This window comes from Oncorhynchus gorbuscha, linkage group LG26 (genome assembly GCF_021184085.1).
Source record: "Oncorhynchus gorbuscha isolate QuinsamMale2020 ecotype Even-year linkage group LG26, OgorEven_v1.0, whole genome shotgun sequence".
Lineage (NCBI taxonomy): Eukaryota > Metazoa > Chordata > Actinopteri > Salmoniformes > Salmonidae > Oncorhynchus > Oncorhynchus gorbuscha.
In genome coordinates, this window is record NC_060198.1 from 2,490,419 (window position 1) to 2,515,950 (window position 25,532).

At 46.4% G+C, this 25,532-nt stretch overlaps 1 protein-coding gene across 1 annotated transcript in view; it reads left to right on the plus strand.

The window, feature by feature from the left end:
* The window catches only part of LOC124015626 (gamma-adducin-like), a 167,352-nt gene that overhangs the window by 131,724 nt on the left and 10,096 nt on the right, over positions 1 to 25,532 (plus strand). The window contains exons 5-11 of the mRNA XM_046330987.1: positions 4,028 to 4,179; positions 4,494 to 4,574; positions 12,354 to 12,518; positions 13,093 to 13,221; positions 14,398 to 14,496; positions 15,824 to 16,000; positions 22,551 to 22,793. Coding sequence (XP_046186943.1) covers positions 4,028 to 4,179; positions 4,494 to 4,574; positions 12,354 to 12,518; positions 13,093 to 13,221; positions 14,398 to 14,496; positions 15,824 to 16,000; positions 22,551 to 22,793 — 1,046 coding nt within the window. The remainder of the gene's footprint in view (positions 1 to 4,027; positions 4,180 to 4,493; positions 4,575 to 12,353; positions 12,519 to 13,092; positions 13,222 to 14,397; positions 14,497 to 15,823; positions 16,001 to 22,550; positions 22,794 to 25,532) is intronic.

The window sequence follows — 25,532 nt, forward strand, 5'->3', positions numbered from 1 at the left end:
GTGTGGTAGGGCCAGTAACCCCTCTCAGTAAGTAGTAGTGTTGGTTTTACAGTAACCCCCCCACAGTAAGTAGTAGTGTTGGTACGGCCAGTAACCCCCTCAGTAAGTAGTAGTGTTGGTACGGTCAGTAACCCCCTCAGTTAGTAGTGTTGGTAGGGCCCGTAACCCCCCCCCTTTGTGAGTAGTAGCGGTAGGGCCCGTTTCAGTAAGTAGTAGTGTTGTTACGTAACCCCCTCAGTAAGTAGTAGTGTTGGTGAGGTCAGTAACCCCCCCCTCAGTAAGTAGTAGTGTTGGTACGGTCAGTAACCCCTCTCTGTAGTAGTGTTGTTTTTAACCCCCTCAGTAAGTAGTAGTGTTGGTATGAGTAACCCCCCCATTAAGTAGTAGTGTTGATACGGTCAAAAAAAAAACTCAAAAATTAGTAGTGTTGGTACGGTTAACCCCCTCAGTAAGTAGTAGTGTTGGTACGGCCAGTAACCCCCCTCAGTAAGTAGTAGTTTTTCCAGTAACCCCCTCAGTAAGTAGTAGTGTTGGTATGGCCAGTAACCCCCTCATTAAGTAGTAGTGTTGGTACGGTCAAAAAAAAAACTCAGTAATTAGTAGTGTTGGTACGGTCAGTAACCCCCTCAGTAAGTAGTAGTGTTGGTACGGCCAGTAACCCCCCTCAGTAAGTAGTAGTTTTGATATCCAGTAACCCCCCTCAGTAAGTAGTAGTGTTGGTATAGTAACCCCCTCATTAAGTAGTAGTGTTGGTACGGTCAAAAAAAAACTCAGTATTTAGTAGTGTTGGTATGGCCAGTAACCCCCTCAGTAAGTAGTAGTGTTGGTGGTCAGTAACCCCCCTCAGTAAGTAGTGGTAGGGCCAGTAACCCCTCTCAGTAAGTAGTAGTGTTGGTACAGTCCCCCTCAGTAAGTAGTGGTAGGGCCAGTAGTAAGTAGTAGTGTTTACGGCCAGTAACCCCCTCAGTAAGTAGTAGTGTTTGTACGGCCAGTAACCCCCTCAGTAAGTAGTAGTGTTGGTACGGCCAGTAACCCCCCTCAGTAAGTAGTAGTGTTGGTACGGCCAGTAACCCCCTCAGTAAGTAGTGGTAGGGCCAGTAACCCCTCTCAGTAAGTAGTAGTGTTAGTACGGTCAGTAACCCTCAGTAAGTAGTGGTAGGGCCAGTAACCCCTCTCAGTAAGTAGTAGTGTTGGTGCGGCCAGTAACCCCCTCAGTAAGTAGTAGTGTTGGGGCCAGTAACCCCCCTCAGTAAGTAGTAGTGTTGGTACGGCCCCCCTCAGTAAGTAGTAGTGTTGGTAAAGTAACCCCCTCAGTAAGTAGTAGTGTTAGTACGGCCAGTAACCCCCTCAGTAAGTAGTAGTGTTGGTAGGGCCCGTAACCCCCCCCTTTGTGAGTAGTAGCGGTAGGGCCCGTAACCCCCCTCAGTAAGTAGTAGTGTTGTTACAGTCAGTAACCCCCTCAGTAAGTAGTAGTGTTGGTACGGTCAGTAACCCCCCTCAGTAAGTAGTAGTGTTGGTACAGTAACCCCGCTCAGTATGTAGTAGTGTTGGTACGGTCAGTAACCCCCTCAGTAAGTAGTAGTGTTGGTATGGCCAGTAACCCCCCTCATTAAGTAGTAGTGTTGGTACGGTCAAAAAAAAAAACTCAGTAATTAGTAGTGTTGGTACGGTCAGTAACCCCCCTCAGTAAGTAGTAGTGTTGGTACGGCCAGTAACCCCCTCAGTAAGTAGTAGTGTTGGTACGGTCAGTAACCCACCTCAGTAAGTAGTAGTTTTGGTAATGGTGTAACCCCCTCAGTAAGTAGTAGTGTTGGTATGGCCAGTAACCCCCCTCATTAAGTAGTAGTGTTGGTACGGTCAAAAAAAAACCTCAGTAATTAGTAGTGTTGGTATGGTCAGTAACCCCCTCAGTAAGTAGTAGTGTTGGGATATCAAAAAAAAAACTCAGTAATTAGTAGTATTGGTACTGGTCAGTAACCCCCTCAGTAAGTAGTAGTGTTGGTTTACGAGAGTAACCCCCCTCAGTAAGTAGTAGTGTTGGTACTGCCAGTAACCCCCCTCAGTAAGTAGTAGTGTTGGTCTCTCAGTAACCCCCCTCAGTAAGTAGTAGTGTTGGTCTCCAGTAACCCCCCTCAGTAAGTAGTAGTGTTGGTACTGATTGAGTCAGAAGTAAGTAGTAGTGTTGGTACGGACAGTAACCCCCCTCAATAAGGTAGTGTTGGTGGCCCCCCAGTAAGTAGAGTGTTGTTACGGTGAACTTCTTAGTAGTGTTGGTTCAGTAACCCCCTCAGTAAGGCTAGTGTTTCAGGTCCTAACCCCTCAGTAAGTAGTAGTGTTGGTACGGCCAGTAACCCCCTCAGTAAGTAGTAGTGTTGGTACCCCTCAGTAAGTAGTAGTGTTGGTACGATCAGTAACCCCCTCAGTAAGTAGTGGTGTTGGTACGGTCAGTAACCCCCTCAGTAAGTAGTAGTGTTGGTACGGTCAGTAACCCCCTCAGTAAGTAGTAGTTTGGTACGGCCAGTAACCCCCTCAGTAAGTAGTAGTGTTGGTACGGACAGTAACCCCCTCTGTAAGTAGTAGTGTTGGTACGGCCAGTAACCCCCTCAGTAAGTAGTAGTGTTGGTACGGTCAGTAACCCCCTCAGTAAGTAGTAGTGTTGGTACGGCCAGTAACCCCCTCAGTAAGTAGTAGTGTTGGTACGGTCAGTAACCCCCTCAGTAAGTAGTAGTGTTGGTACAGTCAGTAACCCCCCTTAGTAAGTAGTGTTGGTAGGTCCCGTAACCCCCCTGTGAGTAGTAGTGGTAGGTCCATTAGGGCACGCCGTAGCAAAACATGTAGCAAAGTCAAATGAAAATGAGCATTTCTTATTGAATGTTCAGGTAATCCCTCCCTGTTTCGAGTCCGTTTTTCAGTTTTCTTCCATTTGGTGCCTAATGAAAACAATCCTGGTGGTACGGCCCGTAACCCCCCTCAGGAGGCAGTGCTGTTTGTTTGTACATCCTGTCACCCAGGCAATGCCCAACTGCCACTCACTGGAGCTGCATACCATACGATTGACTTTCAACTAGGCCAATATTTTTATTCTATTATTTTTGAAAAGTGGAGACTTCCAAATCTGTATAGACACACACACACACACACACTTGGTAGAACGCACGCTCATACACAGAAACACACACTATCTATCAGTAACCTGTCCCTCCTAGCTGACTCTGGAAAAGCCTGGCATATTTTTCTCTGTTTTCATCCCCTGTTCAGTCCAGGTTTCCACATGTGAAATCTGTTTCCAATCATGCAATTACAGACCTCGGAATGTGGAACTAATGATCAATTACCACGACAACCACTGAAATATAGAGTCCTCAGTTATACCTCATATATCCCATAATATGTCCACATAATAACACCACTAATCTCAGCAACCAGCGGAAAGTTACGGAATTTGCTGTAATTTGTTGTAAATGAGGAATGAAAAGGATAAGATTGTCAAGTATTGTTTATTACTTAGGAAATATGTGAAGTAAGATGATTGAATTATTTCAAACGTACTGTAACTACATATCATTGTCTTTGATATGAACATTGCCAGTATCAAAGGATGGCTTGTTGCTATTTGTGTCCACTGTCCAGTGTAGAGCACTCTATAGTAAATCAGTCGGTTAGATGAGACGGACCCAGATGTATTCTACCGCTGTCTCGGATGGTTGTTATCGGTTATTAACAACTGATCGGAAATCTGTTTAGTATCTTGTCTCTCTAAATGAAATATGTATTGAATGATTGAATTGGTTTCCTCTTAGAACAGTTGATGTACTTAGTAGAATGGAGAGAACATGGTCTGTCTCCATTCCCAGGCTGCAGGTAATCTAATATGCAGGCTGTGTGTATTGATTGTTAATGATTCATGTCATTATTCATATTGATAATTATACAGAGAACAAGAGAGCTGTCAATCCCCACACTCAACAATAAAAAAAATCATTTTTAACCCTCTCTGCTTTGCTTTCTCTGCTCACCCCCTCTCCAGGCCTTGGAATGGTCACTCCCATCAACGACATGTATGGAGTGGAGTCTACCACTCTGGTGAAGGGGGAGAAGCAGACACGCTGCAAGCTGGCCAGCCTCTACAGACTGGTGGACCTGTTCAGCTGGGCACACTTTGCCAGCTCCTACATCACAGTAAGAAATCAACCTTGCACTAACCTCATTCAGAACTGTCATAACCGTGTCATAACTCATCATAAGCCTATTCTATAGAACTGTGTTTTGAGACCTACTGCAAGCAGGTATGTGTCATCTGAGTTCTGTCTATCCCCTGCCTACAGGACTACCCTCAGCATGTGTGTTCAGGACACATACAACTGTGTGCCCGTCCTTTTGTTTGGGAGCAGTGTGTTTGAGCATCAGGTTCCTAAAGTTTTGTTTGTGTCCGCAGCAGCAGCACTGTGCAGTTTCAAGGTCATAACAAGGTGTTTTAACGTTGTTGTTTCCAGGTCCGAGTCAGCAAAGAGCAGGACCACATCCTCATCATCCCCAGAGGACTGTCATTCGCTGAGGCGTCCGCATCCAACCTGGTGAGTCCAATCACAACGCACCAGGAAGCACATGCACCCAATAACAAACAACCAACCAGGCCTGTACCCAATCAGGAGTGAGCTCTCTTTTTAGACGCGTGCTGGACTGTGTTCAGTAGTACCAAACAGGATAAAAGGTTTTGAAATGGAAGAGCAACTATCTCTGATATTGTCCAATAAGAATGCTCATTGTCCTCCAATTCAAACCGTTTTATCCCATTTGGTCCTACTGAACACAGCCCAGGTTGGAGGTGTAGTCTGTGTGTTTGTGCCAGCAAGCCAATGTACTGCGCCATGTGGAGTAAAAGGTTTCTGGCAGCCCTTCTCATAAACCCAGCACAACAGCGCCAACACTTAATCAGCCGTCTATTTCCTTGAATTATTTGAGCGAGAACTATTGGATTAGCAGAAATCTAACATTCTGGCACAGAGGCTGACACACACACACACACACACACACTGGTCTGTGTTTAGTCAAGCCATGGAGGTCAGGGGAGTAGAGTAATGTGCTTGATATGGCGAATACAATGTTATCCTGCAGTTACATTACAGTATCTCTTCATTGGTGAGATTGGGATATTGCTGACTGTGGGAATTCCTACAGTATGTTACTTTTTGAAGAGTATTTTATCACTGACTCTTTGTTGCGTCTGTGATTGTCCATGTTATTGTCTGACTGGCTGCCATGTTATTACCAAAACCACCCTGTCTATTTGTCATTGTCTCTGGTCCAGTATCATGTCAGTGGTGGTAGTGAATGCTGGGTAATGTTGATGTCCTTGTCTCTGGTCCAGTATCATGTCAGTGGTGGTAGTGAATGCTGGGTAATGTTGATGTCCTTGTCTCTGGTCCAGTATCATGTCAGTGGTGGTAGTGAATGCTGGGTAATGTTGATGTTGATGTCCTTGTCTCTGGTCCAGTATCATGTCAGTGGTGGTAGTGAATGCTGGGTAATGTTGATGTCCTTGTCTCTGGTCCAGTATCATGTCAGTGGTGGTAGTGAATGCTGGGTAATGTTGATGTCCTTGTCTCTGGTCCAGTATCATGTCAGTGGTGGTAGTGAATGCTGGGTAATGTTGATGTCCTTGTCTCTGATCCAGTATCATGTCAGTGGTGGTAGTGAATGCTGGGTAATGTTGATGTCCTTGTCTCTGGTCCAGTATCATGTCAGTGGTGGTAGTGAATGCTGGGTAATGTTGATGTCCTTGTCTCTGGTCCAGTATCATGTCAGTGGTGGTAGTGAATGCTGGGTAATGTTGATGTCCTTGTCTCTGGTCCAGTATCATGTCAGTGGTGGTAGTGAATGCTGGGTAATGTTGATGTCCTTGTCTCTGGTCCAGTATCATGTCAGTGGTGGTAGTGAATGCTGGGTAATGTTGATGTTGATGTCCTTGTCTCTGATCCAGTATCATGTCAGTGGTGGTAGTGAATGTTGGGTAATGTTGATGTCCTTGTCTAGTTATGGTTGATGTCCTTGTCTAGTTTTGGTGGTAGTGAATGCTGGGTAATGTTGATGTCCTTGTCTAGTTTTGCTGCAGAACCGCTGGTGTTACTTTCTCTTTCTACTTTCTCTTTCTTAGTTTCTATTTGCTGCTCTAAGAAGAAAAAAATAATGGCCTCCCCTGTAGGACTCACTCTCTCACTCACTCACTCTCTCACTCTCTCTCACTCACTCACTCTCTCACTCATTCACTCATTCACTCACTCACTCACTCACTCACTCACTCACTCACTCACTCACTCACTCACTCACTCACTCACTCACTCACTCACTCACTCCAAGCACCAGTTTCTGTGACACGTCAAGTGCATTGCAGGTGAACAATCAGTGAGTTGTTGACAGGTGGGAGTAACAACCATCACTCAGCTCAGCTGTCTGACAGGGTGGGGCTCAGACTGGATCAGTAACTCAGTAGAGAGAGAGAGCGCAGAGAGACCGAGACAGACAGAGGGGAGATCTCAATTGCATTCTCCTCTCTCCTCATCTCCTTCTCAAAACCTATTGGAGGAGAAAGCCAGAGGTCCCTCCCCTCCGACCTTCTCCTCCAATTGGTTTTGAGAAAGAGACGAGGCGAGAGGACACGAGGAGAATGCAATTGAGATCTTCCAGAGAGAAGAATAACTAGGCCAAATGTCATTGTGAAGAGATGCAGAACTCTTCACTCCGATGTTAACTTAGTGATGACTGAATAGAATGAAGAATGTTGGTAACTTGTATTTGGAAGTTGAAAAGATCCTACTCCTAGTATATGTCTGGTTTCTCTTGGTCGATGCCGTCTCAAACGGCAGAGTAACATTTAGAAACATAATCTTTACTGTAGTCACACACACAGAAGCGTTGTCTCTGTGAGATGACTGAGACTACTATACAGCTGCCTACTATACTACAGCTGGCTACTATACTCCAGCTGGCTACTATACAGCTGGCTACTATACTACAGCTGGCTACTATACTCCAGCTGGCTACTATACAGCTGGCTACTAAACTCCAGCTGGCTACTATACTCCAGCTGACTACTATACTCCAGCTGACTACTATACTCCAGCTGACTACTATACAGATGGCTACTATACTACAGCTGGCTACTATACTCCAGCTCGCTACTATACAGCTGGCTGCTATACTACAGCTGGCTGCTATACTACAGCTGGCTCTACTACAGCTGGCTACTATGACTATACTCCAGCTGGCTACTATACTCAACTACTATACTCCAGCTGACTACTATACTCCAGCTGACTAATACAGCTGGCTACTATAAGCTGGCTACTATAGCTGGCTACTATACTACAGCTGGCTACTATACTCCAGCTGACTACTATACTCCAGCTGGCTACTATACTACAGCTGGCTACTATAAGCTGGCTACTATACTCCAGCTGCTGGCTACTATACTCAGCTGACTACTATACAGCTGCCTACTATGCTGGCTACTATACTCCAGCTGGCTACTATACAGCTGGCTACTATACTACAGCTGGCTACTAGCTGGCTACTACTATAATACTCCAGCTGGCTACTATAATGACAGCTGGCTACTATACTATGGCTACTAGCTGGCTACTATAAGCTCGCTACTAGCTGGCTACTATGGCTGCTATATACAGCTGGCTACTATACTCCAGCTGGCTACTATACTACAGCTGGCTACTATACTCCAGCTGACTACTATACAGCTGGCTACTATACTACAGCTGGCTACTATACTCCAGCTGGCTACTATACTACAGCTGGCTACTATACTCCAGCTGGCTACTATACTCCAGCTGGCTACTATACTCCAGCTGGCTACTATACACAGCTGGCTACTATACTCCAGCTGACTACTATACTCCAGCTGGCTACTATACTACAGCTGGCTACTATACTCCAGCTGACTACTATACTCCAGCTGGCTACTATACAGCTGGCTACTATACTCCAGCTGACTACTATACAGCTGGCTACTATACTCCAGCTGACTACTATACAGCTGGCTACTATACTCCAGCTGACTACTATACAGCTGGCTACTATACTCCAGCTGACTACTATACAGCTGGCTACTATACTCCAGCTGACTACTATACAGCTGGCTACTATACTACAGCTGACTACTATACCGCTGACTACTATACTACAGCTGACTACTATACAGCTGACTACTATACTCCAGCTGGCTACTATACTCCAGCTGGCTACTATACTCCAGCTGACTACTATACTACAGCTGGCTACTATACAGCTGGCTGCTATACTCCAGCTGGCTACTATACTACAGCTGGCTACTATACTCCAGCTGACTACTATACTCCAGCTGGCTACTATACTCCAGCTGGCTACTATACTCCAGCTGACTACTATACTCCAGCTGACTACTATACTCCAGCTGACTACTATACTCCAGCTGACTACTATACTACAGCTGGCTACTATACTACAGCTGGCTACTATACTCCAGCTGACTATTATACAGCTGGCTACTATACTATAGAGCTGGCTGGCTACTATCCAGCTGGCTACTATACTACAGCTGACTAGCTGGCTACTATACTCCAGCTGGCTACTACTCCAGCTGACTACTATACAGCTGCCTACTATACTACAGCTGGCTACTATACTCCAGATGGCTGAGCTGGCTACTATACTACAGCTGGCTACTATACTCCAGCTGGCTACTATACTCCAGCTGGCTACTATACTGCAGCTGGCTACTATACTCCAGCTGGCTACTATACAGCTGGCTACTATACTACAGCTGGCTACTATACTACAGCTGGCTACTATACTCCAGCTGGCTACTATACTACAGCTGGCTACTATACTCCAGCTGACTACTATACAGCTGGCTACTATACTACAGCTGGCTACTATACTCCAGCTGGCTACTATACTCCAGCTGGCTACTATACTACAGCTGGCTACTATACTCCAGCTGGCTACTATACTCCAGCTGACTACTATACTCCAGCTCGCTACTATACAGCTGGCTGCTATACTCCAGCTGGCTACTATACTCCAGCTGGCTACTATACTACAGCTGGCTACTATACTACAGCTGGCTACTATACTCCAGCTGGCTACTATACTCCAGCTGACTACTATAATCCAGCTGGTGCTACTATACTCCAGCTGACTACTATACAGCTGGCTACTATACTCCAGCTGACTACTATACAGCTGGCTACTATACTCCAGCTGACTACTATACAGCTGGCTACTATACTCCAGCTGACTACTATACAGCTGGCTACTATACTACAGCTGACTACTATACTGCTGACTACTATACTCCAGCTGGCTACTATACTACAGCTGACTACTATACAGCTGACTACTATACTCCAGCTGGCTACTATACTCCAGCTGGCTACTATACTACAGCTGACTACTATACTACAGCTGGCTACTATACAGCTGGCTGCTATACTCCAGCTGGCTACTATACTACAGCTGGCTACTATACTCCAGCTGACTACTATACTCCAGCTGGCTACTATACAGCTGGCTACTATACTCCAGCTGGCTACTATACTCCAGCTGACTACTATACAGCTGGCTACTATACTCCAGCTGACTACTATACAGCTGGCTACTATACTCCAGCTGGCTACTATACTCCAGCTGACTACTATACTCCAGCTGGCTACTATACTACAGCTGGCTACTATACAGCTGACTACTATACTCCAGCTGGCTACTATACTCCAGCTGGCTACTATACTCCAGCTGGCTACTATACTCCAGCTGGCTACTATACTACAGCTGGCTACTATACTCCAGCTGGCTACTATACAGCTGGCTACTATACTCCAGCTGGCTACTATACTCCAGCTGACTACTATACAGCTGGCTACTATACTCCAGCTGACTACTATACAGCTGGCTACTATACTCCAGCTGACTACTATACTACAGCTGGCTACTATACTACAGCTGGCTACTATACTCCAGCGGACCACTAGCTGACGACTAAAGGCCTCTTTTCTCTTTTTTCCTTTCCCTCTCTTTCTCTACGGGTCTGTTATGGGTTTGAACTCATTCGGGGGGAGGTTTTAGATGTCAAACACCATTGACCTCCTGAGAGAAAGGAAGTCATCCAGACCTCAGTGTGTGAGAGGTCACTGTGTAGTGAAAGGTCACGGGGGGGGTCAGGGTTGATATTCTGGGCTCTTGCGTGGCTCAGCTGTCTGAGCTAGAAGGTGAAGGAGAGGATACCTGTAGGAAGACAGCTGGCCCTATGATTAAAGTTAGATTATGTTTCATTAGTAGTTAGTATGGGAACTGAGAAGGTAAGAGACATTCCACTCCGTTAGCGCTCATGATCTTTGATACGAGGATTAGTTGTTTCATTGAGGGTTTGTTGGATCATCGTAGTTGTCGTTTTGAAAGGATTACCTGTTTGACTCCATGCTCCAAGCCAATTTACCCAGCAGGCACTCCTTCTGATCAGCTGGGCATTCACATCCAAACACAGTCCCTCTCTCTGACGTACCATACTCCCATTACAGGGTTTATTCAATTTAGCCACATCGAAAAGCAATATGAAGCAAGGATCTGTTCGCTAGCTAGTGGATGATCTATGTGGACTCTATCTGCATCCCAAAAGGCACCCTATTCCCTACACAGGGCACTACTTTAGACCAGAACCCTATGGGCACCCTGGTCATAAGTGGTGCACTATGTAGGGTACCATTTGGGACTGAGACTGTTACGTCCTCGAGCTAGCCTTCCTCTAACCCTTGAATTGTCCCTAGGGTATGATGCACTTATAAAACACTTACATGACATTTAATACAGTAGATGTATGTTCAGAAATCAGCTTTCTAAATTAGATTTGGGGATAATTTTAGTCTCACAAGAGTTGGGTCACAATAAGTAAAGAATTCTGGCCAGCTGCTGCTATTGAAGTTGGATGGTCTCCATTGAAAACAGTACAGTAGAGAGAGGGGGGACACACCCCTTCTGGCTGAACTGTCCACTGAGATTCACGTCATATCTGGGGTGGGGTCAGGAGCTCAAAATGTATCTCTGTGATTGGTTCAACTCAAAGGACCCCAAGGAATTCAATGATATGTGAACTCCATAGACATGTGGGTCACCTCTTCTCTATGTCCAACAAGCTGATAGCTACCAAGGGGTCTGCTGCCTTTGTACGTCGTTGTCGCAGAATGCAAACGTGTCATCAGCCTGCGTCACATTTCATATTCACCTCAACAACACTGCCCTCCATTATTTTTAGGACTGCTGTGCACACACATACAGTAGAACTTGAGCTGTTCTGACGTCTGATTGGCAGACTTGTAGAGGGGTCCGGACACTGAACATGTGATGTAAACATGTGATGTAACTTAACCGGTCATTAGTGTTCGATCGGCTGGTCTGTTCGTCTGACAGCTGCCACGTTAGACATGGTTTACTGGTTATTTCATCTAACTGGACAAACGAATCCATTGGACTGGTGTCTGTCATCCTCCCACTGTCCCATATGGCTGTCAGGCTGGAAAACAGAGTCGGACATTTGATATTCAGCGTCTGTAACAGTATACACTTCATATTTAGCCTGGTCATCTGGTGATTCTGTAAGTACAAATAGATGTTAGATTTATACTGAACAAAAAGATAAAGGCAACATGCAACAGTTTCAGTTTTTACTGAGTTACAGTTCGTATAAGTCAATTGAAATAACTGCATTAGGCCCTAATCTCTGGATCTCACATGACCGGGCAGGGGTACAGCCATGGGGGGGGCCTTGGAGGGCATAGGCCCATCCACTTGGCAGCCAGGCCCACTCACTGGGCAGCCGGGCCCGTCCAATCAGAATTTGTTTTTCCCCACAAAAGGGCTTTATTCAGAAATACTGCTCAGCACACCACTTTGGCTGTGTAGTCTCATCATAATTTGTTGTGTATGGAGAACTGGCTGTACTCTGTCCTTTCCTCCTCTCTCGCTCTCTCGTTCTCGCTCTCTCTCTGCTCTCCAACCCTCTTCGGTAGCCGGTAATCTAATGACACATGGTAATGAAGTTCTCATTGAGGACATACAGTATCAGGACCAGATACGGTTACCATTCCTTCTGTACATTTCCTGATGATGAGTGTATGAACCATTTAAATGGTTATTACCTCTTTATATAGCTAGCAGATGTCTCCCTCACAATATATATGTATTCTTCTCAAGGTGAAGTGATTCACATGTTTGTGTATGTAAAACCATACATGTGTATTTTGTGTGACTGTACAATGGCTAATGCTCTTTTCTCTCGTTCTGCCTCTCCTCCCCCCCCCTCTCTCTCCCAGGTAAAGCTGAACATCATCGGGGATGTGATTGACCAGGGCTCCACCAACCTCAGGGTTGACCCGTCAGGCTTCAGCCCCCACGCTGCCATCTACTCCATCAGGCCAGACGCTCGCTGCTGCGTCCACGTGCACACTCCTGCCACCGCCGCCGTGAGTCACTTTTCAGTCTGTTTAATCATTCAGGATCTTAGAGGAAGAAATGTTGTTTAAATAGGCCTGACTTTTAGACACACATTGTCCACATTGTGATGTTTTCAAGCACACAGTGATTTATAATGCACTGTGTGATGCTGTAAATGTTTATTGCCAGTCTCTCTCTCTCTCTGTCGCTCTCTCTGTCTCTCTCTCTGTCTCTCTCTCTCGTCGCTCTCTCTCTCTCGTTCTCTCTCTCGCTGTCTCTCTGTCTCTCTCTCTCTCGCTGTCTCTCTCGCTGTCTCTCTCTCTGTCGCTCTCTCTCTCTCTCTCTCTCTGTCGCTCTCTCTGTGTCTCTCTCTCTGTCTCTCTCTCTGTCTCTCTCTCTGTCTCTCTCTGCTGTCTCTCTCTCTGTCTCTCTCGCTGTCTCTCTCTCTGTCTCTCTCGCTGTCTCTCTCGCTGTCTCTCTCTCTGTCTCTCTGTCTCGCTCTCTCTCTCTGTCTGTCTCTCGCTGTCTCTCTCTGTCTCTCTCTTTCTATCCTCCAGTGTCTGAATAGTTCTCACATCTCCTCTCCCTCCTTGTCTCTCCAGGTGTCGCTCTATGAAGTGTGGCATCCTGCCCATCTCTCAGGAGGCCTTGATCCTGGGTGACATCGCATACTACAACTACCAGGGTAGCCTTGACGACCAGGAGGAACGCCTGGCGCTGCAGAAGGCCCTCGGACCCTCAGCCAAGGTAAAGATCTAGGATCAAATTACCCCACCCCAAAACGTGATGTTAATTGCTAGTTCTGGGGATGCAAAGCTGACCTTAGATCAGTGGGTAAATCAGTGGGACTGCTTTGACAGGATTGTTTTCTAGCTAGTGTACTGCAAAAACAGTCTTGGTGATCAAATGTACGAGCTAGTCAGCCAGCCTTAATGGCATTGAGGTTACTGTGGTGTGTGTCCATCTCCTTGATCCTGGGTGACATCGCATACTACAACTACCAGGGGCCTTGACATCGACCAGGAGGAACCCTGGGGAATATGGTCTTGTTCGATGTAACTGTCCTCGTCTAGGGTTGTGTGTCTCCTCTCTAGAGGCATCGACTGGTAAACTATGGAGGCTTATTACCATACTGGGGAATATGGTCTTGTTCGATGTAACTGTCCTCGTCTAGGGTTGTGTGTCTCCTCTCTAGAGGCATCGACTGGTAAACTATGGAGGCTTATTACCATACTGGGGAATATGGTCTTGTTCGATGTAACTGTCCTCGTCTAAACAGTGTGTCTTCTAGAGGCATCGACTGGTAAACTATGGAGGCTTATTACCATACTGGGGAATATGGTCTTGTTCGATGTAACTGTCCTCATCTAGGGTTGTGTGTCTCCTCTCTAGAGGCATCGACTGGTAAACTATGGAGGCTTATTACCATACTGGGGAATATGGTCTTGTTCGATGTAACTGTCCTCGTCTAGGGTTGTGTGTCTCCTCTCTAGAGGCATCGACTGGTAAACTATGGAGGCTTATTACCATACTGGGGAATATGGTCTTGTTCGATGTAACTGTCCTCATCTAGGGTTGTGTGTCTCCTCTCTAGAGGCATCGACTGGTAAACTATGGAGGCTTATTACCATACTGGGGAATATGGTCTTGTTCGATGTAACTGTCCTCGTCTAGGGTTGTGTGTCTCCTCTCTAGAGGCATCGACTGGTAAACTATGGAGGCTTATTACCATACTGGGGAATATGGTCTTGTTCGATGTAACTGTCCTCGTCTAGGGTTGTGTGTCTCCTCTCTAGAGGCATCGACTGGTAAACTATGGAGGCTTATTACCATACTGGGGAATATGGTCTTGTTCGATGTAACTGTCCTCGTCTAGGGTTGTGTTGTGCCCGTTGTATTTGACTGTGTGTGTTTGGTGATCAGGTGCTGGTGCTGAGGAGCCATGGAGTGGTGGCTCTGGGGGAAACCATCGAAGAGGCCTTTCATTACATCTACAACGCTCAGTATGCCTGTGAGATCCAGGTATACACACACACACACACACACACACACACACACACACACACACACACACACACACACACACACACACACACACACACACACACACACACATTTACATTTACATTACATTTAAGTCATTTAGTGAGCGACTTACAAATTGGTGCATTCACCTTATGACATCCAGTGGGAACACACACACACACACACACACACACACACACACACACACACACACACACACACACACACACACACACACACACACACACACACACACACACACACACACACACACACACACACACACACCCTGAACCCTGGACCTCACTCTCATCAAACAACAGGTCAATGAATTCAGTAACTCATTTAGATCGAGATTCTACAGACATTTACTGTTCTAACAGAGATGTCAGTAACATCTCACACCTTCGATTCTACAGACATTTACTGTTCTAACAGATGTCAGTAACATCTCACACCTTCGATTCTGCAACAACACGACGTCACAATGGCTGTTATCTTCATCTACCGCTTATTAGTGATGCTGTTCCTGTTTTGGTCGTTTCTGTGTTTTCAAAGGAAAGCCGGAATGTCATTTATGGGGTTGTTAAACATCTAGAGGGAGAGGAAACGTGAAGACAGCTGGAGAGAAAGACTGGCAGGGAAACAGAGAGATTGTGTTAAAGCCCTATAACATCCTACACCGTCTGAATTAGAAGAGGGAAAAATAGCATTTTAAATGGACTGTATGTTACCCCACAACAACACCAGCAGGGCCGCTTGAATGGAAAGTCAATGATTTCCAGAGTTTTGTTTGGCAAAGTGTGTTTGTGTGTTTGTGTGCGTGTGCGTATGATATGTGTGTGTCACTGTTTGTGTGCCTGCTTGCCTGTGTGCTGTGCGTATGCAGTTTGTAAATATGGTAGACATTACGGTGTGGGGGTGTGTGTGTGTGTGTGGGTGTTATCCCTGCCTGCTGTAATAGGTGCACCAAATCCCTATTTGAATCTCGGCCTCAGAGCCAAACAAAACATGAATCCAACCTAGCAAAGCCTGCTTAATACCTAGAGATGAACCTCAGGCTACGGTGTGTGTGGCTATTGCAAGAAAAAGTGACCTTGTATAATATCTGTAAACTGTAATACCTCCCTGGGTTGCATTTCTCAATTGTCCAGATTTTTCTCTCGATAGAACTCGAAATGGCTCATTTCTCTCTCTCTTTCTCCCTCTTTCCCTCACTCTCTCTCTCTCCCATCTCTCTCCGTCCTTCCCTCTCCCATCTCTCCCTCTCCCATCTCTCTCTCCGCCATCTCTCTCTCTCTCTCCCCCATCTCTCTCTCTCTAGGTGAATGCGGTCTCGTGTGCTGGCAGCGTAGACAACCTGATTGTGTTAGATGCTGAGAAGTATAAGTCTCGGACCCATGCGGTGGCAGATGCAGGGTCTGTCAACATGGGAAGCCCACACAAGTGGAAGGTGGGAGAGCTGGAGTTTGAATCTCTCATGAGGATGCTGGATAACCTGGTGAGTGGTTTACACTGACATAGACACACACACACACACACACACACACTACACACACACACTCTCCTTTCCCTGCTACACACACACTCCATCCCCCCTCCACAAACACACACACACACACTGTAATCTACATTACTATATAATATCATTGCTGTGACAGTGACTCCTAGCTATGCCATATGTGCAGTTGGCACTGGCCACCAAGGTCATGGGAGGAAGCGGGGCTACCACCCACGCTATGAGTTGACCTGCTGGGCTGGCCCTGTCCCAGGTGTCCCCCTGCCTCTGACCTCCAGGTTGTGTAACTAACAGGGAAATGGAATTCAAGGACAGTGAGTTGGCATCCAACAGATAGTGTACAGTCCTGCCCTCATTTCCTCTGTCATTACTGTTTCTGGGTCATCAACTGGATCTATCACTCCATAAAGTACAGTACATTACTGGTCCAGTGCAGCTGTGCTGGTCCCTGTAGATTTGGGACCGGGTCAGTGATCTATGGTCTGGGCCCTGTAAACTTGGGACTGGGTCAGTGATCTATGGTCTGGGCCCTGTAGACTTGGTACTGGGTCAGTGATCTATGGTCTGGGCCCTGTAGACTTGGTCTGGGCCCTGGGCCCTAGACTTGGGACTGGGTCAGGATCTATGGTCTGGGCCCTGTAGACTTGGGACTGGGTCAGTGATCTATGGTCTGGGCCCTGTAGACTTGGGACTGGGTCAGTGATCTATGGTCTGGGCCCTGTAGACTTGGGACTGGGTCAGTGATCTATGGTCTGGGCCCTGTAGACTTGGGACTGGGTCAGTGATCTATGGTCTGGGCCCTGTAGACTTGAGACTGGGTCAGTGATCTATGGTCTGGGCCCTGTAGACTTGGTACTGGGTCAGTGATCTATGGTCTGGGCCCTGTACATTTACATTACATTTAAGTCATTTAGCAGACGCTCTTATCCAGAGCGACTTACAAATTGGTGCATTCACCTTATGACTTGGGACTGGGTCAGTGATCTATGGTCTGGGCCCTGTAGACTTGGGACTGGGTCAGTGATCTATGGTCTGGGCCCTGTAGACTTGGGACTGGGTCAGTGATCTATGGTCTGGGCCCTGTAGACTTGGGACTAGGTCAGGGATGGAACTCTGACTGGGAGGCTTCATAACAACACCAGATCCCTCAAGGATCAGACACTGCTGAGCTTACAGCAGAGACTCTCTCTCTCTTCTCTCTGTCTCTCTCCCTCTCTACCCCTCTTTCTCTCCCTCTCCCTTCTCTCCCCCTCTTTCTCTCCTCTCTCTCCCTCCCTTCTCTCCTCTCTCTCTCCCTTCTCTCTCTATCTGTCTCCTTTTCTCTCTCCTTCTCTCCCTCCTATTTCTTGCCTTCTGTCTTTTTCACCTCTTTCCTCTCCTCCCTCTCTCTTGTCTCTCTCTATCTTCTCTAACTGTTTGTCTTCTCTTCCCTTCTGTCCTTGTCTTTTCTCTGCCTTCTGTCTTTTCACCTCTGTTCCTCACCTCTGTCCTCAATGTATCTGGAGAGTCATTACTCTGGTCTTGTAGCTGTCCAAAGGGGACCGCTCTATCTCTCTCTCTAACTGTTTGTCAGAATATACTAACACGTTTCTCAACACTCAGCGGATACCTCTGATATGGAGAGGAAGCTGCATCTCATCTGATTCTCATTCTGTGTTTCCTGACCAGTTGAAAGGTTGAGTCTGTCTCCAACACCTGGTTAAAGTCAATATCTGATTGACACTCAGGATGTCTGTGTATCGATGAAAAGGAGGGAGGACTATAGAAAGAGAGAAAGAGAAGTCTGATCACACAGTCTCGCTATACAGGGTGAGAGAGAGATGAGAAAGAGAAGTCTAGAGAAGAGGAGCGCTATACAGGGTGAGAGAGAGAGATGAGAAAGAGAAGTCACCTCTGTGAGAAAGAGAAGTCAGATCGCTATACAGGGTGTATCAGATAGAGAAGAGGAGCGCTCAGGGTGAGAGAGAGATGAGAAAGAGAAGTCAGATAGAGAAGAGGAGCGCTATACAGGGTAGAAGTCAGATAGAAGAGGAGGCGCTATACAGGGTGAGAGAGAGATGAGAAAGAGAAGTCAGATAGAGAAGAGGAGCGCTATACAGGGGGAGAGAGAGACAGAGAAGTCAGAATAGAGAAGAGGAGCACTATACAGGGTGAGAGAGTGAGAAAGAGAAGTCAGATAGAGAAGAGGAGCACACCTCAGATAGGACTATACAGGGTGAGAGAGAGAGATATGATAGTAGAGAAGAGGAGCAGGGGTGAAAGATGACCAGATAGAGAAGAGGAGCGCTATACAGGGTGAGAGAGAGATGAGAAAGAGAAGTCAGATAGAGAAGAGGAGCGCTATACAGGGTGAGAGAGAGATGAGAAAGAGAAGTCAGATAGAAAGAGGAGCGCTATACAGGGTGAGAGAGAGGGACAGTCAGATAGAAAGAGGAGCGCTATCAGGGTGAGAGAGAGATGGAAAGAGAAGTCAGATAGAGAAGAGGAGCGCTATACAGAACAGATAGAGAAGAGGAGCCTATACAGGGTGAGAGAGAGATGAGAAAGAGAAGTCAGATAGAGAAGAGGAGCGATATACAGGGTGAGAGAGAGGAGGGACAGAGAAGTCAGATGACATACTGAGAGAGATGAGAAAGAGAAGTCAGATGAGAAGAGGAGCGCTATACAGGGTGAGAGAGAGGAGGGACAGAGAAGTGATAGAAAGAGGAGCGCTATACAGGGTGAGAGAGATGAGAAAGAGAAGTCAGATAGAGATATAGGGTGAGAGAGAGGAGGGACAGAGAAGTCAGATAGAAAGAGGAGCGCTATACAGGGTGAGAGAGAGATGAGAGAGAAGTCAGATAGAGAAGAGGAGCGCTATACAGGGTGAGAGAGAGATGAGAAAGAAGTCAGATAGAGAAGAGGAGCGCTATACAGGGTGAGAGAGAGAGGGACAGAGAAGTCAGATAGAGAAGAGGAGCGCTATACAGGGTGAGAGAGGGGAGGGACAGAGAAGTCAGATAGAGAAGAGGAGCGCTATACAGGGTGAGAGAGATCAGATAGAGAAGAGGAGCGCTATACAGGGTGAGAGAGAGATGAGAAAGAGAAGTCAGATAGAGAAGAGGAGCGCTATACAGGGTGAGAGAGAGGGAGGGACAGAGAAGTCAGATAGAGAAGAGGAGCGCTATACAGGGTGAGAGAGAGATGAGAAAGAGAAGTCAGATAGAGAAGAGGAGCGCTATACAGGGTGAGAGAGAGATGGGAAAGAGAAGTCAGATAGAGAAGAGGAGCGCTATACAAGGTGAGAGAGATGAGAAAGAGAAGTCAGATAGAGAAGAGGAGCGCTATACAGGGTGAGAGAGAGATGGGAAAGAGAAGTCAGATAGAGAAGAGGAGCGCTATACAGGGTGAGAGAGAGATGGGAAAGAGAAGTCAGATAGAGAAGAGGAGCGCTATACAGGGTGAGAGAGAGATGAGAAAGAGAAGTCAGATAGAAAGAGAAGTCAGATAGAGAAGAGGAGCGCTATACAGGGTGAGAGAGAGGGAGGGACAGAGAAGTCAGATAGAAAGAGGAGCGCTATACAGGGTGAGAGAGAGGGAGGGACAGAGAAGTCAGATAGAGAAGAGGAGCGCTATACAGGGTGAGAGAGAGAGAGAAAGAGAAGTCAGATAGAGAAGAGGAGCGCTATACAGGGTGAGAGAGAGAGATGAGAAAGAGAAGTCAGATAGAGAAGAGGAGCACTATACAGGGTGAGAGAGAGAGATGAGAAAGAGAAGTCAGATAGAGAAGAGGAGCGCTATACAGGGTGAGAGAGAGATGAGAAAGAGAAAGATAGAGAAGAGGAGCGCTCAGATAGAGAAGTCAGATAGAGGAGCGCTATACAGGGTGAGAGAGAGATGAGAAAGAGAAGTCAGATAGAGAAGAGGAGCGCTATACAGGGTGAGAGAGAGAGATGAGAAAGAGAAGTCAGATAGAGAAGAGGAGCTATACAGGGTGAGAGAGAGATGAGAAGAGAAGTCAGATAGAGAAGAGGAGCGCTATACAGGGTGAGAGAGAGGAGGGAAGAGAAGTCAGATAGAGAAGAGGAGCGCTATACAGGGTGAGAGAGAGATAGAAAGAAAGTCAGAGAGAAGAGGAGCGCTATACAGGGTGAGAGAGAGGGAGGGACAGAGAAGTCAGATAGAGAAGAGGAGCGCTATACAGGGTGAGAGAGAGATGAGAAAGAGAAGTCAGATAGAGAAGAGGAGCGCTATACAGGGTGAGAGAGAGATGGGAAAGAAAGTCAGATAGAGAAGAGGAGCGCTCAGGTGAGAGAGAGATAGAAAGAAAGTCAGATAGAGAAGAGGAGCGCTATACAGGGTGAGAGAGAGATGAGAAAGAGAAGTCAGATAGAGAAGAGGAGCGCTATACAGGGTGAGAGAGAGATGGGAAAGAGAAGTCAGATAGAGAAGAGGAGCGCTATACAGGGTGAGAGAGTGAGAAAGAGAAGTCAGATAGAGAAGAGGAGCAGGGTGAAGTCAGATAGAGAAGAGGAGCGCTATACAGGGTGAGAGAGAGAGATGGGAAAGAGAAGTCAGATAGAGAAGAGGAGCGCTATACAGGGTGAGAGAAGAGAGAGAAGAGGAGCGCTATACAGGGTGAGAGAGAGATGGGAAAGAGAAGTCAGATAGAGAAGAGGAGCACTATACAGGGTGAGAGAGAGAGATGAGAAAGAGAAGTCAGATAGAGAAGAGGAGCGCTATACAGGGTGAGAGAGAGAGATGGGAAAGAGAAGTCAGATAGAGAAGAGGAGCGCTATACAGGGTGAGAGAGAGATGGGAAAGAGAAGTCAGATAGAGAAGAGGAGCGCTATACAGGGTGAGAGAGAGAGATGAGAAAGAGAAGTCAGATAGAGAAGAGGAGCGCTATACAGGGTGAGAGAGAGATGGGAAAGAGAAGTCAGATAGAGAAGAGGAGCACTATACAGGGTGAGAGAGAGATGAGAAAGAGAAGTCAGATAGAGAAGAGGAGCGCTAGAGAGAGAGAGATGGGAAAGAGAAGTCAGATAGAGAAGAGGAGCGCTATACAGGGTGAGAGAGAGATGGGAAAGAGAAGTCAGATAGAGAAGAGGAGCACTATACAGGGTGAGAGAGAGAGATGAGAAAGAGAAGTCAGATAGAGAAGAGGAGCGCTATACAGGGTGAGAGAGAGATGAGAAAGAGAAGTCAGATAGAGAAGAGGAGCGCTATACAGGGTGAGAGGAGATGGGAAAGAGAAGTCAGATAGAGAAGAGGAGCACTATACAGGGTGAGAGAAAGATGAAAAGTCAGATAGAGAAGAGGAGCGCTATACAGGGTGAGAGAGAGATGAGAAAGAGAAGTCAGATAGAGAAGAGGAGCGCTATACAGGGTGAGAGAGAGATGAGAAAGAGAAGTCAGATAGAGAAGAGGAGCACTATACAGGGTGAGAGAGAGAGATGAGAAAGAGAAGTCAGATAGAGAAGAGGAGCGCTATACAGGGTGAGAGAGAGATGAGAAAGAGAGATAGAGAAGAGGAGCGCTATACAGGGTGAGAGAAGATGAGAAAGAGAAGTCAGATAGAGAAGAGGAGCACTATACAGGGTGAGAGAGAGAGATGAGAAAGAGAAGTCAGATAGAGAAGAGGAGCGCTATACAGGGTGAGGTGAGAAAGAGAAGTCAGATGAGAAGAGGAGCACTATACAGGGTGAGAGAGAGATCAGATAGAGAAGAGGAGCGCTATACAGGGTGAGAGAGAGATGAGAAAGAGAAGTCAGATAGAGAAGAGGAGCACTATACAGGGTGAGAGAGAGATGAGAAAGAGAAGTCAGATAGAGAAGAGGAGCGCTATACAGGGTGAGAGAGAGAGATGAAAGAGAAGTCAGATAGAGAAGAGGAGCGCTATACAGGGTGAGAGAGAGATGAGAAAGAGAAGTCAGATAGAGAAGAGGAGCGCTATACAGGGTGAGAGAGAGCGAGGGACAGAGAGGAGAAAGACTGATAAGAGAGAGGGGGAGAAAGAGACAGGAAGTATCTGAACACACTCCATTGTCCATGGACGCCAGGAACCCCTCCGGCTGCACATCATCCTTTTTCCATTCTCCCACAGCTAGGAATCATGGGATAGTGGCCGGAGTCCCCCACTCTCTCTCGCTCTCTCTCTCTCTTTCCGTTTTCCTTAGTGACAGAGGCGGTAGTTTTGAGGCCAGGGCTCTGTCCAAATAATAAGGGTGGGACACAGACACAAACTACATTCCTATGGAGTGAGGATTCTACAGAGAGGACTTGCACTATTGAAAATGAACTCTAGATGAATGGGGAGATCAAAAGCTTGACGACATTCTGTTCCACTACTAAAGAGTCTTCTTTCCTACCACTTTTCCCTCGTCTTCCTCTCTAGGGACTTTTGGAAAATAATAACTATACAAATGGAATCTGATTTGTAGATGGACATTTCTGTCGTTGGTTTGTTTGGCCATACAGGGCTGCCGAACTAAACACACTATGTACATGAGATCTAGTCGTTTGATTGATTTCTGTATCCTATTCCCCACAGGGCTACCGGACTGGCTACGCTTACCGCCACCCCATCGTTCGGGAGAAGCCTCGGCACAAGTCCGACGTGGAGATCCCGGCCACGGTGACGGCGTTCATGTTGGAGGAGGAGGAGGGCGCCGCGCGGCTGCCGTTGAACTTCCTCCAGCAGAGACAGGCCAGGGAGAAGACACGCTGGCTCAACAGCCCCAACAGTTATATGAAGGTTAACGTGGCGGCCGTGGACGAACGCACCAGGACCATGGTCAGTACTCATCTATAGGGAGGGTTAACACTCTATATAAACACACCAGGACCATGGTCAGTACTCATACTGTAGGGAGGGTTAACACTCTATATAAACACACCAGGACCATGGTCAGTACTCATCTATAGGGAGGGTTAACACTCTATATAGACACACCAGGACCATGGTCAGTACTCATACTGTAGGGAGGGTTAACACTCTATATAAACACACCAGGACCATGGTCAGTACTCATACTGTAGGGAGGGTTAACACACTATATAGACACACCAGGACCATGGTCAGTACTCATACTGTAGGGAGGGTTAACACTCTATATAAACACACCAGGACCATGGTCAGTACTCATACTGTAGGGAGGGTTAACACACTATATAAACACACCAGGACCATGGTCAGTACTCATACTGTAGGGAGGGTTAACACTCTATATAAACACACCAGGACCATGGTCAGTACTCATCTATAGGGAGGGTTAACACTCTATATAAACACACCAGGACCATGGTCAGTACTCATACTGTAGGGAGGGTTAACACTCTATATAAACACACCAGGACCATGGTCAGTACTCATACTGTAGGGAGGGTTAACACTCTATATAAACACACCAGGACCATGGTCAGTACTCATACTGTAGGGAGGGTTAACACTCTATATAGACACACCAGGACCATGGTCAGTACTCATACTGTAGGGAGGGTTAACACTCTATATGAACACACCAGGACCATGGTCAGTACTCATACTGTAGGAAGGGTTAACACTATATATAAACATACCAGGACCATGGTCAGTACTCATACTGTAGGGAGGATTAACACTCTATATGAACACACCAGGACCATGGTCAGTACTCATACTGTAGGGAGGGTTAACACTATATATAAACATACCAGGACCATGGTCAGTACTCATACTGTAGGGAGGGTTAACACTCTATATGAACACACCAGGACCATGGTCAGTACTCATACTGTAGGGAGGGTTAACACTATATATAAACATACCAGGACCATGGTCAGTACTCATACTGTAGGGAGGATTAACACTCTATATGAACACACCAGGACCATGGTCAGTACTCATACTGTAGGGAGGGTTAACACTCTATATGAACACACCAGGACCATGGTCAGTACTCATACTGTAGGGAGGGTTAACACTATATATAAACATACCAGGACCATGGTCAGTACTCATACTGTAGGGAGGATTAACACTCTATATGAACACACCAGGACCATGGTCAGTACTCATACTGTAGGGAGGGTTAACACTCTATATAAACATACCAGGACCATGGTCAGTACTCATACTGTAGGGAGGGTTAACACTATATATAAACATACCAGGACCATGGTCAGTACTCATACTGTAGGGAGGGTTAACACTCTATATAAACACACCAGGACCATGGTCAGTACTCATACTGTAGGGAGGGTTAACACTCTATATGAACACACCAGGACCATGGTCAGTACTCATACTGTAGGGAGGGTTAACACTCTATATAAACATACCAGGACCATGGTCAGTACTCATACTGTAGGGAGGATTAACACTCTATATGAACACACCAGGACCATGGTCAGTACTCATACTGTAGGGAGGGTTAACACTCTATATAAACACACCAGGACCATGGTCAGTACTCATACTGTAGGGAGGGTTAACACTCTATATAAACACACCAGGACCATGGTCAGTACTCATACTGTAGGGAGGGTTAACACTCTATATAAACACACCAGGACCATGGTCAGTACTCATACTGTAGGGAGGGTTAACACTCTATATAAACACACCAGGACCATGGTCAGTACTCATACTGTAGGGAGGGTTAACACTATATATAAACATACCAGGACCATGGTCAGTACTCATACTGTAGGGAGGGTTAACACTCTATATAAACACACCAGGACCATGGTCAGTACTCATACTGTAGGGAGGGTTAACACTCTATATAAACATACCAGGACCATGGTCAGTACTCATACTGTAGGGAGGGTTAACACTCTATATAAACACACCAGGACCATGGTCAGTACTCATACTGTAGGGAGGGTTAACACTATATATAAACATACCAGGACCATGGTCAGTACTCATACTGTAGGGAGGGTTAACACTATATGAACACACCAGGACCATGGTCAGTACTAAACACTCTATATAAACATACCAGGACCATGGTCAGTACTCATACTGTAGGGAGGGTTAACACTCTATATGAACACACCAGGACCATGGTCAGTACTCATACTGTAGGGAGGGTTAACACTCTATATGAACACACCAGGACCATGGTCAGTACTCATACTGTAGGGAGGGTTAACACTCTATATAAACACACCAGGACCATGGTCAGTACTCATACTGTAGGGAGGGTTAACACTCTATATAAACACACCAGGACCATGGTCAGTACTCATACTGTAGGGAGGGTTAACACTCTATATAAACACACCAGGACCATGGTCAGTACTCATACTGTAGGGAGGGTTAACACTCTATATAAACACACCAGGACCATGGTCAGTACTCATACTGTAGGGAGGGTTAACACTCTATATAAACACACCAGGACCATGGTCAGTACTCATACTGTAGGGAGGGTTAACACTCTATATAAACACACCAGGACCATGGTCAGTACTCATACTGTAGGGAGGGTTAACACTCTATATAAACACACCAGGACCATGGTCAGTACTCATACTGTAGGGAGGG